The sequence below is a fragment of the Thamnophis sirtalis genome, unplaced genomic scaffold (genome assembly GCF_051295495.1).
Source record: "Thamnophis sirtalis isolate CommonGarterSnake01/CBP01778 unplaced genomic scaffold, rThaSir2_p1.2 scaffold_1, whole genome shotgun sequence".
Lineage (NCBI taxonomy): Eukaryota > Metazoa > Chordata > Lepidosauria > Squamata > Natricidae > Thamnophis > Thamnophis sirtalis.
In genome coordinates, this window is record NW_028261381.1 from 18,401,446 (window position 1) to 18,417,390 (window position 15,945).

At 45.4% G+C, this 15,945-nt stretch overlaps 1 protein-coding gene across 4 annotated transcripts; it reads left to right on the forward strand.

Annotated features, from left to right (window-relative positions):
* The first annotated feature begins 453 nt into the window (after positions 1-453).
* NEUROD1 (neuronal differentiation 1) lies at positions 454-7,445 on the forward strand. Of its 4 annotated transcripts, none has more exons than XM_087708263.1 (2): positions 454-505; positions 5,598-7,445. In XM_087708263.1, the coding sequence occupies exon 2, from the start codon at positions 5,608-5,610 to the stop codon at positions 6,712-6,714; it is 1,107 nt and encodes a 368-aa protein (XP_087564389.1). In that variant the 5' UTR covers positions 454-505; positions 5,598-5,607; the 3' UTR covers positions 6,715-7,445. The 4 variants fall into 4 exon arrangements, with proteins under 4 accessions (XP_087564389.1, XP_087564396.1, XP_013912411.2 ...); XM_087708270.1 differs by lacking the exon at positions 454-505 and adding an exon at positions 1,543-1,593; XM_014056936.2 differs by lacking the exon at positions 454-505 and adding an exon at positions 3,729-3,936.
* The last annotated feature ends 8,500 nt before the right edge of the window (positions 7,446-15,945 follow it).

The window sequence follows — 15,945 nt, forward strand, 5'->3', positions numbered from 1 at the left end:
GGCTATCCCCAGTTTCTTAAAGAGCAAAATAAAGCTTCGCACGCAGCTAACCTCCGCTGCCTTCCGCGGGACTGAATTGGTAAAGGAAAATATGTGTACCAATTATGCTTTCGTCCTTTACTTACAGCGTTTATTATGCACTGCTCGAGTTTATAACTATTCCGCCGGTCACCCGAAGTTATTCGGACTTCGAAGTAATACAGGCGTTGGACTTGCCCCGAGAGAGGCGGTTAAAAGTCACCGAAAAGCAGGTGGGCGAAGGGAATGAGGAGGCGCCGTTCTTTTAAAATGGAACAAACGAGCGTCTGTTTGTGAGGATGCTGACTGAGGCTTTAGTAAGGACTTGCCTCGCTTTGCCAGTCCCTCCCCGGCCTCCTGAAGCTCCCCCCCCCCTCGTCCCTCTGGCTGTTGCTGTTCGCATGGGGGCAAAGAGCTGTAAGCGGCAGATGAGCTGCAAAGCGGGCAGCCGAGGGGAGAGCGGATTTGGGACGCGACAGAAGGGGCGGTGAGCCGTGAAAGAGGCTTTTGTTGAGGACGCGTGTAGCTCGCGTGGCGCTCGGTGGGCGCGCGTCCTGGAAAGGAAACGGCCGGAGGGGAGGGGGGGAATGGTTGCGGGAAAAGTCCGGGGTGCCTGTTATATATGCAAGAATGATCTCGGGAAGGAGGGAGGGGGAAGACAGGCACAGAAGGGAAAGGTGCTGCTGGATGCTTGTGTGCCTGGCCCATCCTCCAGGTAGTTTACGGACTTATACATTAGTTCCCCCCCCCCCCCACTAAGCTTTCTTCTAAGCAACCCTTGAGTTTAGAAACTAGGTTGGTTGCGGGGGAGGGGAGCGCTATTTGAAGCCAGTGAATGAAAAACTGGTTGCAGGAGTGAATTTTCACATTAACTATTCTTGGCGTCCTTTAACCTTCAGCGCGGTAATATAATGTGGGTAGCAAGTTGTTGAGGGCCGCTGTACAGCCTGGTGTTATTTTACAAAACATACTAGAGAGATACAAATGGAAAGGGGTGGGGGGGGGCAGAACTCTTCCTTTGAGATTAAAACCGACAGACTAGGGTTGATTTTGTTGTGGTGTAGGGAATGAATAAGGGAGACAGAAGAATAAGGGAGACTCAGAGCCCTCCCATCAGCCTCCTCTCATTGTCAGTATCAGTATGGCGGGACGGGAACGAGGAGTGTAAAAGCACCTTTAAGTAATGTTGTCCGTATCTTTTCCAACAATGTTAGCGGAGTCCCCCTAAAAGCCACCGGAATTAAACGAGTTGGAACCTGGGGTACAGCAAAGGCAAGAATCCAGATTTCAGGCTCTGGTGGGGCTCGGAGCTGAATGTTTAGAGCTTCCTATACTTTCACCACCTGCCAAAATTGTGACCGGGTGAGGGGTTAGAATACAAAACATCTGGAAGTTGCTTCCCGGAAGCCTTTGTCTAATGAGCAGGAAAAGGTCACTTAGCAATTCCTTGTCTTCTCTTCCCTAGAAGAGGATTTGGTGAACGTTGATTCTCTCACCCCACCCCACTCTCCCACTCTCCCTCCAGATGAAGGACTGTTTTAGATGGCCACCTTCAGACGGCCACCTTGGACACAGGTAGAGTGGAAGTGGTGGCTATGTGTTGTTAGAGCATTAAGGGAGGGAGGAGGAATGAGATCATACACCGGGAAAGGGGTCGCTTGCACATTCACCTGCATACACACGAAACTGACACTTTCGTGGGGTCTTCGTAGTCTTATTGGATGACCCACAGAAAGATCTGGACTGACTGACATTTGTTTGCCCGCAATCACAGGAAAGCAGCCCTTTGGGCCTTGTAAAGTAGCACAGTCTGAGAGTAGCTGAGATAATGGAACAAACCCCCTAACCTTTCCTTGGAGAAAGCACGAACTAGGAAAGAGAACTCCAGTGGTCTTCCTTCCTTCCTTCCTTCCTTCCTTCCTTCCTTCCTTCCTTCCTTCCTTCCTTCCTTCCTTCTTTCCTTCCTTCTTTCCTTCTTTCTTTCCTTCCTTCTTTCCTTCCTTCTTTCCTTCCTTCTTTCCTTCTTTCCTTCCTTCCTTCCTTCCCAATGTTGGCAAACATCCTGAATACAACAATGTAATTGTTCTTGTTTGGTATTTTTTGTTCTTAAAAGAACCAGGCTTTCTTTTAAGAACAAAAACATTTTGGTCAAGGACTTTGTACTTCGTAACTTTGTTACCTAGTACTTATAAAACCATGTGTGCTTTTAAAAATAGGTTATTTTCTTTTTCTGACTCCCCCCCCCATCATTCCCGTTTTCTGCAAAATTGTTCCCTAAATAAAAAAAAAAAATCTGTTCCCTAAATAAATAAATAAATGCCTGTTCCATAAAAGAGCTGAAGAAGCTTCTTGGATGAGAAGCGAAACGTCTTAGACGAAAAATCAGAAAGTCCAGTTGCCTCTGGAAAAAAAAAGCACCTTTGGAACAAACCTTGACCTGGGTGGCTGAGAATCTCCATAGACAAATGCTCACAAAATAAATCTCGTGGAGATCTTATGTATCCTACTTGCTCAAAAACATTTTTCTTCATCTTGGTTTTCTGGTTTTCTCCTTCTTTGGGGCTTAACTTTGGGGACGAAGACTGGCGAACTGCTTGCTTGCAAAAAATAATAATAACGGTTAGTTGGATTTCTTTTCCGGAAGGGGACAACACCTTCCCACACCCAAGCAATGCCACAGGAAAGAAAGAAGAAGAAGCGGACCGGACCCCAAAGCCTCCTCTGGCGTTGGACTAATCTTCGAGACAGAAGGGATAAGGGAAGGAACTTTCCGTCGTTTTTTGGGGTTGAGCCACAAGGCGACTGGAGAACCGAAGGAGGAGGAGGGTTTTCTCCGACGCCTGGTTTCTCTGGTTGTATGTTTAAATGAGGGTGCGGGAACTCTCAGGACAGCTTCTCAGGAGATGAGCGATGGAGAAGAAGAAGAAGAAGAAGAAGAAGAAGAAGAAGAAGAAGAAGAAGAAGAAGAGGAGGAGGAGGAGGAGGAGGAGGAGGAGGAGGAGGAGGAGGAGGAGGAGGAGGAGGAGGAGGAGGAGGAGGAGGAGGAGGAGGAGGAGGAGGAGGAGGAGGAGGAGGAGGAGGAGGAGGAAGAAGAAGAAGAAGAGGAGGAGGAAGGGCTTTGCCTCTCACCTGGGCAAATCGCCTCTTCCCTTTGCGCCCCCCCCCCCGCAAGTTGATATTCGGAGTGGCATTCGCATTTAGGGGTATATCTGTGTGTGCGTCAAAGGAGGGGGAGAGAAATCTGTTCCTCTTTCCATTCTCTAGAGAAGCCAGCCTGTCGTAGAGTGGCAAAGTGCAAGTGGCAAGCCCTGCCTTCCATTCCCCTTCCCCTTCTCCTCCCCAACAACCCCGAGCCCGGCGCAGAAGAACGGGTTAATCTCTCCTGCGGGTACAAACAGGTCCGCAAGAGTCTCCGGCTGGCGACAGATGGCCACTTTCTTCGGGCCACAAAGGGATGGAGGGGAGAGCGGGGCGGCATACAAATGGGCAGCTCACGTGACCACCGCCAAACCTCACCCCCCCCCGTTCTCTCCCCCCCTTTCGCCTCTCTCCTCCCCGCGCCCGCCGCTTCGGGAGTCTGACGTGGGGTGGGGGGACCAGATGGCGCGTGCCGGGGGAAGGCTGACGCGGTCGCCGAAGAAGTGGGCGGGGAGGGAGCGGCGAGGCGGGGCCGGCCGTTCCCCGCCCCTCCCCTTCCCAAGCATGCCCAGGCTGCCTCTATATATACAACCTGAGCCTCTTTAACCCGCGGCTTCTAAGAAAAAAAAAGTAACCACCATCGGACTGAATCGATGAAGTAAATGAAAAGGGGAGCCGTCCGCGCCCAAGGAAAAGCGTCCCGGGACCAACAAGGTTATGAAACCTGCGCTGCGGAGGATACGCTGAAGAAGAAGAAGGAGAAGAAGGAAAAAAGGAGAGGTAATTTCAGTCCTTGAGGTCCAGTTTAAGTGGGAGAAGAGATAGCTCGGATGCAGGCGATCCTGATGCTCAGGGTGAGGATGACGCCTTCAATCTTTTGAGCCTGATTTCGATCAATGCGCATTAAACCAAGAAGAAGAAGAGCCATTGAATGGATGGGCTTTGGCTTTCCGTGGTGGCTTCCATCCGGCTCTAATAGGTGTTTTAGGTGGTTTTTTTTAAAACTTCGGAGTGGAAGTTACACTGATGCCCAAGTGAGGTTCGTTTCCTAGAGAACGTCGCAAAAGCTTCTAGACTTAATCTTACTCTCTCCCTCCCCCTCCCGATTACCCAAGGAAGCCCAGCAGGAGGGTGGGGTGGCGGTGAAACAGATACGGCCCGTGGCATCTGCTCTGTGGCTCAAGAAGCTGGCTGGCACCGATTTGGGGGTGCGAAACGAACCAGATGGACTCCCCCCCCCCTCAGGCGGGACGGAAAGGGCTGCTCATTCTAAAGTCAGGCTCCGCGTTTTGAAGGTGATAGGATCAGCAAAGTGCGGAGAATAAGGGGTGGTGGTGGAATTAAATATTTCCAAATAGCACTGTTGTCCTTTAAATCGAGATTGGGGATGGTGGTGGTGATGTTGATGATGAAGATGATGGTGCAGTTTAGAGCAGAGAGGGCTAGATTTGGTAAGTTCTGCTGCCAATTAAAGCGTTTTGGAACTGGGAGCTTGATTGACAATCTGGTGGAGCAAAGAACTTCCCAAGTCAACTAAGTCAACGGGCTCAACTGTTGCATTTTGATTGCGCCGGGCTTGCCCTGCCTGGCAGGTTTCATTCCATGCCCCCACCGCCGTCCCCCCCCCGCACCGTCCTTTCCATTTCCTCATTAGCAAACGTTTCCCCAGAACATTGAGGTTCCTCAGACAAAAAAAAGGGGGGGCAGGGGGAATTATTAGGCGGTCAGTGCACCTGATCCCTGTCTCGGTGGCAGGGTTTTCCTCGACTCTGAACAGTTGGGAAGTCTGTAAAGCTTTTGTGCAGGATGGCATCGGCTGCTATTGTGGACGGGCGAAAGCAATGAAAAGGGGAGCCGAATAAAAGAATAAATCCTCCTCCTGCTGCCCTGGATAAATTATTATTGGCAATTTGCTCCGTTGGATCTACAGCGTGGGTGTGTTTTAAATGCAATTCGACACCCCCCCCCCTTCTTGGTTAGAGACCTCCGCCTATAAAATACCCATAAAACATTACATAACGCTCTATGAGACAAGAGGCGTCGCCGTGAAGAGAACTACGAGAATTAAAAGCTTGTTGGCGAAAGGCAGCAAGAGTAAGTAAATTTCATTGCCAGGGCAAGTGTCCCTCGCTTAGTTCAGTTTTTGAAAAAATGGAACACATCACGGAATTTAACTTAGGTCCGTGGCGTCTCTGAAGTTGCAGGTGTAACATTGCAGGGAGCTGCAATGAGATCCAACTGAAGCCAAAGACCGTTTCTTAGAATGATATTGTACTGGACAATGCTTCTTGAATAAAATAAAGGTTACTCACACACAAAAAAAACATTTTAGGAAGTCCACTAATACTTCCTTCCTAGGAAACAGGCTTGCTTGCAGAATATTATGTGTACATATATGCAGTGTCCATAGTTTTAAATGTGTTTATTTCTCCTTGGCCTAGGATTCTCAGAATGACCAAATCGTACAGTGAGCACCCACTGATGAGAGAGCCTCAGCCCCACGGCACCCCCAGCTGGACTGACGACTGCCTCAGCTCCCAGGACGACGACCATGACATGGACAAGAAAGAGGAGGACTTGGAAACCTTGCAGGTAGAGGCTGATGCCGAATCTCTGAGAAACGGGGAAGAAGAGGAGGAGGAAGAGGAGGATGAGCTAGAGGAGGAGGAGGCGGAGGAAGACGACGAGGATGTCGAGGAGGAGGAGGAAGGCGACGAGGACGACCAAAAACCCAAGAGACGTGGCCCCAAGAAGAAGAAGATGACCAAAGCGAGGCTGGAGAGATTCAAGCTCCGGCGTATGAAGGCCAACGCCCGCGAGCGGAATCGCATGCACGGTCTCAACGCCGCGCTGGACAACCTGCGCAAAGTGGTGCCCTGCTATTCCAAAACGCAGAAGCTGTCCAAGATCGAGACGCTGCGCCTGGCCAAGAACTACATCGGGGCCCTCTCGGAGATCTTGCGCTCGGGCAAGAGCCCCGACTTGGTGTCCTTCGTGCAGAGTCTCTGCAAAGGCTTATCTCAGCCCACGACCAACCTGGTGGCCGGCTGCCTCCAGCTCAACCCGCGGACCTTCCTGCCCGAGCAGAACCCGGAGCTGCTGACCCACATCCAGCCTACCGGCGCTTCCTTCCCGGGCCATCCCTACCCTTACCAGTCGCCCGGCCTTCCGAGTCCGCCCTACGGTACCATGGACAGCTCCCATCTCTTCCATCTCAAGGCGCCTCCCGCTTACGGGGCGGCGCTGGAGCCCTTCTACGAGAGCGCCCTGGCCGAAGGGGAGAGCCCCGCTTTCGACGGGCCCCTCAGCCCGCCGCTCAGCGTCAACGGGAACTTCTCCTTCAAGCACGAGCCGTCCAACGAGTTCGAGAAGAACTACGCCTTCACCATGCACTACCCGGCCGCCGGCCTGGCCGGAGCTCCCGGCCACGGCTCCCTCTTCGCCTGCTCGGCGGCTTCGCGCTGCGATCTCCCTCTCGACAGCCTCCTGCCCTACGAGAGCCAGGTCCACCACGAGCGGGTCATGAGCGCCCAGCTCAACGCGATCTTTCACGACTGAAAGGTCTTCCAAGCCGCTTAAAGAGAAGGAACCGGGATGCTCGCGGCGGCCACTACGTTCCCCCGCAAGGAAGGGAGCAAAAGACGGGCAGGAGCGGAGAAAAAGGAACCCTTCCAGGCTTCCGAGACACCTTTTTATGCGTTTTAGGGTTCTCGCCTTTCAGGAGCAACGGAGAAACGGACATTTCTTTTGGGCCCGCCGATCATTCTCGCCCTTCCTCCCGTCGCTCCGAATCTTGATGGTGTTGATTAGATGACGTTCGGCTTCCCCTTGGTTTGATCGGCACAACGAATGGCAAGCAATAATTAGGATCTATGCAATTTTTTTTAAAAAACGAACACTAAATCTGTCAGTTACAAAAAAGAAGATGAAGAAAGAAAGGAAAGAAATTGAAAGTATATATAAAATTTATATTTTTCAATCAGCGTTTTGTTTTTCCTACTTGTTCCCTTTCCCGTTTTGGCGTCTTTGGTTGTGATTTTTTTTGTACAGAATTTTTAATAACTTTTGATAAACTATTTTGAACCATGCAGCTTCATCGATTTTTTATACCTATCGGAAACAAAGTAGAATAATATCTAATTTATATAGAATAATTTAAGTAATTTAAACCAACAGAAAAAAATACTTAGAAGAACAAGGGAGAAAAAAAGCTGTTTCTTGCCTTAGCATCTCCTCCGTTCAATTTCTTTTTAAATGCGCACACACACACACACACACACACACACACACACACACAGGGAGAGAGAGGGAGAGGGAGAGGGAGAGGGAGGGAGGGAGGGAGAGAGAGAGAGAGAGAGAGAGAGAGAGAGAGAGAGAGAACTGTTCTTTTTTCAGTGGGGGGAATAAGAAAATCTCTATGTGATTTTCATTTATAAAAATGCTTGAAAGGATGGAAGACGGAAAATATTTATTTCCCATTAATTATATTGGTATATTATTCCAAGAGTTCTGCAAAATTGTGTGTGTGTGCATGTGTGTGTGTGCATGCACCCATGTTCTCATGAACAAACACCCTGCACTTATCCACAAAAAAACAGCTGCTTCAGGATCACATTCAACTTGCAATATTTTTTTTAAAGCTCTTTGGAGTCCACCCTAATTTCTTTAAGATTTTTAAAAAAACTACAGATAAAGGAACATTGTTTCCATGCAACCTTAAATGCATGATTTTTAAAATGCATAGTTATATAATTTTCTATTTCTGTCCAGGTGGAAAAAAATTGAAAGATTTATGATCGTTGGGTTATATATTATATGCCAATTGTAGTTAGACGTTTTCAAACCAATGCAAACCATTTGACTTTGTAATTAGAACAAGATAGTTATGCATGCACAATGCAACCCAGAATAAGTGCTGTCTGAAATGTAATGCTGGTTCATCTGAAATCAACCTGTACTGTAATTTTGTTTGTAATCCTGTATGTGACAGCGTAATGCACATTTGGAATGTTTAAAAACAAAACAAAACTAAGCTGGGTGATGAAGTAGTGAAGAGCCATTGGTCAAATGTTGCATTTCTCCCTAAAATCCTTGGTCCATTCCCCCCCCCCAATGGGATTATTGTAATAGTTATTAAAAGATGCAACATTCACTATTTGTACAATAAAATGAGGTTTGAAAAAAAAATCCCGAGGTGCAATCCAGTAAATCAGCAGAAACATTAAACTACAAAATGACTATCCAAAATGGAGGCTTCAGCAGAACCATGTTTTCAGTTCCAGCCTAGTAAAGTATGAAAAAGGCAGACTGCTGTATCATCTCAAGTTCCACATAGTTGACAGCGGTAATACAATACAATATACAAACAGTAGTAGGATGAGAAGGCATATTGGTGAATAGAATAGAACAGAATGGAATGGAATGGAGCAGAATGGAGTGGAGTAGAAGAATAGAATGGAATGGAGTGGAGTGGAGTGGAGTGGAGTGGAGTAGAATGGAATGGAATGGAATGGAATGGAATGGAATGGAATAGAATAGAATAGAATAGAATAGAATAGAATAGAATAGAATAGAATAGAATAGAATAGAATAGAATAGGAATTCTTTATTGGCCAAGTGCCAATTTGTCTCCCGTGCCTAAACTCACAGTGTAGATACAAGCAACAAGTGATGAATCTTCAGAGATCAAATTATGGAGATGCCCACTGTAGTTAAAGCTGGAAGTCCCACGCTATGTCTTGGAAGCAGTCTTTATTATCCCAAAGTAAAGGGAAGAGGAATTAAAAATTAAACAGTAAGGAAAAGGTTTGCCTTGTTAACAATAGTTATGAATGACTTCACACAGCTTAAAAAGGTGTTCTGATGCATCTCAAAGTAAACTGAAGTAAGGGTTGGTTAACCCACTTCTCTGGAGCGGATAGTATTTAGTTCCACTTTTGCAAATGATCTCAAGATTGCATAGCTAAACTGACAAGAACTCATAGGATTATTGCTCCAATTTATGCTCTAATTTGGACATTATTTGTGTCCAAATAATGATTTATAGAAGTTTTCTGTAACACTAGGTGTGAAATAATTATTGATACCAAAGTGAAGGTCTTTCCATCTGAAAAAAATTATAGGAAAATAAGGATAAGATTTTAAAAAGTGAAGATCTGAGTAAAGTATGATTTCCTAGGTGTTCTGGAACCATGTTCTCCCCTCAGTTTCAACACCAGTTCCATTTTCTCCAAACCAAGTGGGTGTCACTTGGAACACACTAATATGAATAATCCTCAGAGATGATGTTTGGAATTAATTTCTTCTATTTAATGATGCATGCATATCAATAATGCTTGCAAACTAGTATGTGGGTGAAGAGATGGTTCCTCAAAAGTAGGCTTTACAACAGAGGAAAGGGTATCCCAGTCCAATGCATTAGCTTGAGAGTAATATTATTACACTGGACAACGTCAAGAGGACAAAATTAGTTAGGTATCTTCTTGCATCTCATTCATGTATTTAGAAACCTGCTCCTGTATAGGACTCAAGAGTTTGGAAAGTACATTTTTAATTTGTCTGACTTTCAAGGATTTAAATTAGATAAAGTGATGCCCATTGATAGCACTGATGTCTCTAAATAGAAATTAGAGAATAGTTTCAACATCCCGAGGAAGGGAAGGGATGGGAACATTTATAGACCACCTCATTTTCATGAGGAAGCTCCCTGTTATAGCCCCAGTTGAAAAGAATCAAAATAACACTAACCCAGAAAGACTCTCTCTATATTACAATATATATTGAGTTAGAGAGACAAATTGTATTGTATTGTATTGTATTATTTGTATGCCGCCCTTCTCCGGGAGGACTCAGGGCAGCGAACAATTCAAAGGGGAAAAAAGGGGAACATAAAAGACAAAATACAAATAATAAAAGTAGACAACAGTCGCACAACCATACATGTCGAGAGGGGAGGGAACTCATCACCCCCAGGCCTGCCGGCAAAGCCAGGTTTTGACAGCTTTTCGGAAGGCCTGGAGAGAGGTGAGGGTCCGAATCCCTGCGGGGAGTTCATTCCAGAGGGCCGGAGCTGCCACAGAGAAGGCCCTCCCCCGGGTAATAGCCAGGTGGCATTGGCTGGTAGATGGCACCCGGAGGAGGCCAACCCTGTGAGAGATAATGTGACCTATCATTATCTTCCAAAAGTTCAAGCCATATTGACTTCCAAAAAAAGGTGCTGGCTAAAACACATATCAAGTTTAAGTATCCTCAAATTGTAAATGGAAAGTTGATATAAAAGCATATTGACTTGCAGAAGATAATTTACAGAGTTCTTGTATCCATGTGTGGGTCACTAAGCAGACTAGTGACTTGATAAAATGTCCCCTTGCATCGGCTGGCATAATAAAACTGTGCAATCATAGTTAAATTACTACGTTGTTATCAATAAGAGGCTGCATTCCACTTAGGGAAGCCACACTCACTTCCATCTTCCAGCAGTCATTCAAATCCACAGACTCTAAGTAGTGAGTTTCCTTAAAAGAAACTACCACATGATGCTTTCCATAGCTTTCTTTTTCCACTTTTATTATAACATGCTGGGTTTGCTGTGCTGACACATGTATACACATCATCTGCAAACATATGAACACTATTGTGTAGAATTATTGTGTCTGTGTCCATTTTAATTTTTCTTCTGAGAAACCAATTCATAATCTACATGAATATCACTGGGATTTGATAGCAAAGCACGGTATGGTTTGTGAATTCCATATACCCCTTTTCTTGTTTCCTATACAAATCTACCCACACACCCCCTGAAAGCTGACTATATTCTCTAGTTGTTGTTGGTTTTTTCCCAGGACTAGCAAAGGTCCCCAAAGGAACACAGGAATCTATTTGAGAAAACATCACCTTTTTCTCTTCCAATGAACTGGCTAGGTCTACTTGATTTTAAATGACGGGGAACACATGCCTACTTTTTATATTATGTGTTCTCTGTTTCCACACAACCTGGTTAATGAATAAGCCCATCTTCTGGGTTTGGACAACCCACTCAACTTTAAAATGATCAAATGGGTTGGGTTTGCACAATATGCTTAACCCACAAAGAACTGTATCATTATACTGCATCCTTTTATCTGCTAAATCTTTATTTGAATTGGTTAAGCATCTAGTGTGAACACAAACAACATATGCTATGCAAATTACAGGAGTGAGCAAGGATAATGATGGGAAAAAATATCCGTGATTTAAATGGGATGGATAGTGCATAAGGAAAGCCAACTCAATGTGCTATTTCCTCCATTTAAACACTACTCCCACCAATGTAGCAAATGGTTCTAATGATGTCTTGGGCTGTCTTTTTCTGGTACCTTGAATTGGGCTTGGCATCTATTCTTCATGTTTAGCCTATACATCTGTTGGGCAGGTCTACATCATTGTTAGTTAAGATTTAAAATTTTTATTTCAAACCATTTGACTTGCTCTTCTGCACTCCCCACATGCCCTGTTCTAGGAATTTGCTGCCATTTTATTCCTATTCCTATTCCTAGCCGAGGTGGCGCAGTGGTTAAATGCAGCACTGCAGGCTACTTCAGCTGACTGCAGTTCTGCAGTTCGGCTGTTCAAATCTCACCGGCTCAGGGTTGACTCAGCCTTCCATCCTTCTGAGGTGGGTAAAATGAGGACCCGGATTGTTGTTGGGGGCAATATGCTGACTCTGTAAACTGCTTAGAGAGGGCTGAAAGCCCTATGAAGCAGTATATAAGTCTAACTGCTATTGCTATTACTATTTGCTTCCTTGAAAATAAGACTGGGTCTTGTTTTCTTTTGGGCCAAAATAAGCACTGGGGCATATTTTCAGGGAGTGTCTCCCCCCCCCCCATGTACAGGGAGTCCGTTTATTCTGCTTGCTCACAGTGGGGCAGAGGGCTGCGCAGCGTGTCAGTGCTGCCACTGTGAGGAAGGTGTGTGTGGAGCTGCCCATGTGCCCTGCACCATGCACCCTGCATCCCTTATTCTGCTTGCTCACAGTGGGACAGGAGGCTGCGCAGCGTGTCAGTGCTGCTTCTGTGAGGCGTGTGTGTGTGGAACTGCCCATGCACCCTGCACTGGTTTACCTCAAGGCCCCTGCAGTCAGGCTACCCATGCCCCATCACTTGCCTTGCCTCATGGTGAAGGCTCTGACAGCCTCATCCAGCAGGATGGCCACTGGCCCACTTCCTCTGCTTGCTCATGGCTGAAACAGAGGAGGAAGCTGAGCAATGTGCCAGTGCCATAGCCATGAGGTGAGGTGGGGGAGTAGAGCTGCCCATGCATCCCTCACCAACTTACCTCAGGGCGCCCACAGCCAGGCCATCCACACCCCAACATCTGCCTCACCTCGTGGCCAGGGCACCAGCATACAACTTTGCCTCTTGCTCTGTTGCAGTCACGAGCAAGCTGATATGGGCCGGCGGCCAATTGGGCTCTGGCTGCACATGGCTGCTAGTGCTGCCATCACAAGGCAGGTGAAAGGGTGTGGATGGCCTGGCTGCAGGGACCCTTAGGTAAGCTGGTGTGGGGTGCATGGGGCAGCTCCACACACACCCGCCCACTTTGCCTTGTGGCAGCGGCACTGCGAGCAACCAGATGAAATGGGTGGGCAGTCAGCTGCAGAGGCTGTTAAGTAGGGCTTATTTTGGGGTGTAAGTTTTATATTAGGTGCACACAGAAAACATGCTAGGGTTTATTTTTTGGGATAGGGACACAGGGTATTACTGCATGTTGATTGGAGCCTTTTATGCCCAGTGAATGTGGAGGCATCAACCTTTAATTATTTGTTTATTCATCACATTTATATAGCTGCCCGTCTTACATAAGTGACTCTGATCGGTATACAATAAAAATAGCAATAGCAATAGCAGTTAGACTTATATACCGCTTCATAGGGCTTTCAGCCCTCTCTAAGTGGTTTACAGAGTCAGAATATTGCTCCCAACAACAATCCGGGTCCTCATTTTACCCACCTCGGAAGGATGGAAGGCTGAGTCAACCCTGAGCCGGTGAGATTTGAACAGCCGAACTGCAGAACTGCAGTCAGCTGAAGTAGCCTGCAGTGCTGCATTTAACCACTGCGCCACCTCGGCTCTATAAAAAAATGCACATAGATAGCATATTGATGGTGACATCGATGTTGCAGTTCATTTCTAGTTGTTCTATCTTATACATTTGTTTTTGCTACCGAGAGAACATAGGGTTATAATCAATGGATGCCAAAGCAAAATCATAGTTCCTCACCTGAGCTTATGACTCACTGGGGCTTTGAATCAAACTCATGATTTTATTATCACATGAGTGAAGATATGAAAAAAGAGCAGTATTAATATATACAAGGCAAATTTGATAAAATGATAGTTATTATTACAAATGAAGGCAAATAAATATGTCCCAGAATAATGTTGCAGGATCCAATCTGGGTCGGTCATCGGGACCAGAGGTTTTGTCTTCCGAGCTTTTAGACTTGTGCTAGAGCTTATCCTCAAGGAACTTCTCTCTCACCAGAACATGTACTTTGGGGTATTCTATAGTTGATTGTGGTGTTGATGGTCAATTATTAAATTATTGGTTGTTATTTCCTTGTGCTGCCAAGTCCTTGGTTCCTAAATACCTGACAAGCTGGTGGTAAATCAGCACTCCTGTTGACTGATAAGGGGCCTGTTTCCTGGGCTTCAATCATTTTCCTGGCTATTTTTGCACCTGCTCAGCCAACAATTTTGGTAGTTAAGAAATTGAATGTATGTCCCTGTTTATTGCAATATAAGGCTACCAATGAGTTCGGGTCTCTTCTTCTGACTGCTCACTTGTGTCCAACCCACTAGATTACAAGAACACACTTCTTTGGAAGTGTGGAGAACAGATGAGGTTGCAGTATACTACAATAATTTCTGAACATCTAACCCAACTGGCAACGGAAATTGATTGTTTTTGGCAGCCGCTTCTTCTAGATTTGGAATGGGGTAAATATGTTGTTCTCTACGCACATCTGAAATATTTAAGAGAATCTTAATGAAGGCAAATAAGATACTGAAGGTTTCCAGTACTGTAGGTATAAATAAAACAAACAAGAACTAGAATAAAGTAAGTGGCAGAAACAAGTTAAATATTATTGCAGTTGCCTAATTTAGCCATCTCAGATTTCCTTCTTTTATTATCATTGCAGATGGTAAACACAAGGCAACTAATCTAAGATGAAACTCGTTCCTGTCCCAGTAGCTGCATGGAGTTGTCTATATACAGTAGTTGCTAGGAGTCAAAACTGACTTAATGTCACATGTATGGTGCTTGGGCAACACAGAAGAAGCACCTGACCATATTTTCCTTGGACTTAGCAAAGAAAGTGAAAGGAGACCTGTATCAAGGTTCGTTCACTGAAAAGGGAAGATTGAATGTATCTGCCTTCCCGTTTCTCATTTCTTATCAAGTGCGAAGTAACCATCCTCTGCTACCAAATGTGATGTTCCCGTGGGTCGTCCATGAGGCCAATGTGGAGAAAAGACATGGACACAATCTTTCTCGGGATGGAGTGACCCAGATTAGGGGTCTGAGAGCCCCTTTTATTGAGATAGGACAAAGGCAGGAGGAGCAATCAGCAATCAGCATGTGATTAAAGACAGCCTGTAAAACTACAATTTCTAATCTACTGCTCAGGGAAGTTCTGTCTATATATGGTCAAATCCTAGAGTCGTTGGGTAAGGCACATCTAGAGTGAACCTCAGGAGGTTATGTTATTCACTATCAGGATATTAGGATGTTATGGAGTACTATAAGGATGTTATGTTCTTTAGGAGTTTGTTTCTTCCTATGTGATTCAGTGTGGCCGCGCATGCCCCGTTATGCACTGGGCCATGGGTGACCCACACCTACACAAGGAATTATGTTACAACAATCAAGATGACATTTGAATGTAAATTAGCAATCTGAAGGTTCATAGCTAAATGTCTACGGAGGTTCTCAGTCATCCAGGTCATAGTTGTCCCAAAGATGCCTTTTCAAGAGGCAACTGGACTTTCTGGTTTTTCTTTGAAGACTTTTCTTATCCAAGAAGCTTCTTCAGAGCTGAAGAATTCTGCATTTGTGCTTCTCCAAAAGCAGCCATCTTGCATGGTGAACTATTTGTTTAATTGGTGGGGACCCTCAAAAGCAGTTTGTGATGTGTTACAACAGATAAAATGAACAAAATAAAACAAAACCCAAGGCTGTGTCTAAAACAGTGCTTTGGAACCAAGCCTATCTATTAACCACAAAGTATATATGAAAGATAATTGATAACTAATTATACAAATAGACTTGCAAGAAGCATAGCATCACTCCTTTAAATTGCAAGAAAGAAATTTGCAACAGAGCAGAGAGCATTTATGGTTCGTTTTTAACTTGTTCCAAAGACTTACTCATAAATGGGGAAAAGTGGAACAATTTTTGAGAGAGGGGGACATTGTTTGTGTTTTATTCTTTTGCAGGAAGTGATTTTATTGCAAATAGAAGGATTCTTCTAGTCAGTCAAGGGGCAACTCACATGCCACCATCTTTTATTCAAAGGCAGGCACAGATGTTCCTACTGCAGGGGAGATTTTAATTTATGAAAATGATATTTTTTATGCATGAATGCACCCTACATAACACATACAGCTTTCATCTGATGAGAGAAAACTGCAGAACCAGTGCCAATGTCAGGAACAGATTCTGCAAATTTAGTTGCTTAAATGTTTAATGAATATTTGGAAGGAATTGGGGAAAAATCGCTTTTCAATTATCTTGTCTTTTTTGAAG

Excerpts from the sequence above, each read along its gene's own strand:
- NEUROD1 (XM_087708270.1), top strand. The coding sequence starts at position 1,544 with ATGAAGGACTGTTTTAGATGGCCACCTTCAGACGGCCACCTTGGACAC. Across the intron at positions 1,594-5,597 it reads GACGGCCACCTTGGACACAG|GATTCTCAGAATGACCAAAT; the intron begins GTAGAGTGGAAG and ends TCCTTGGCCTAG.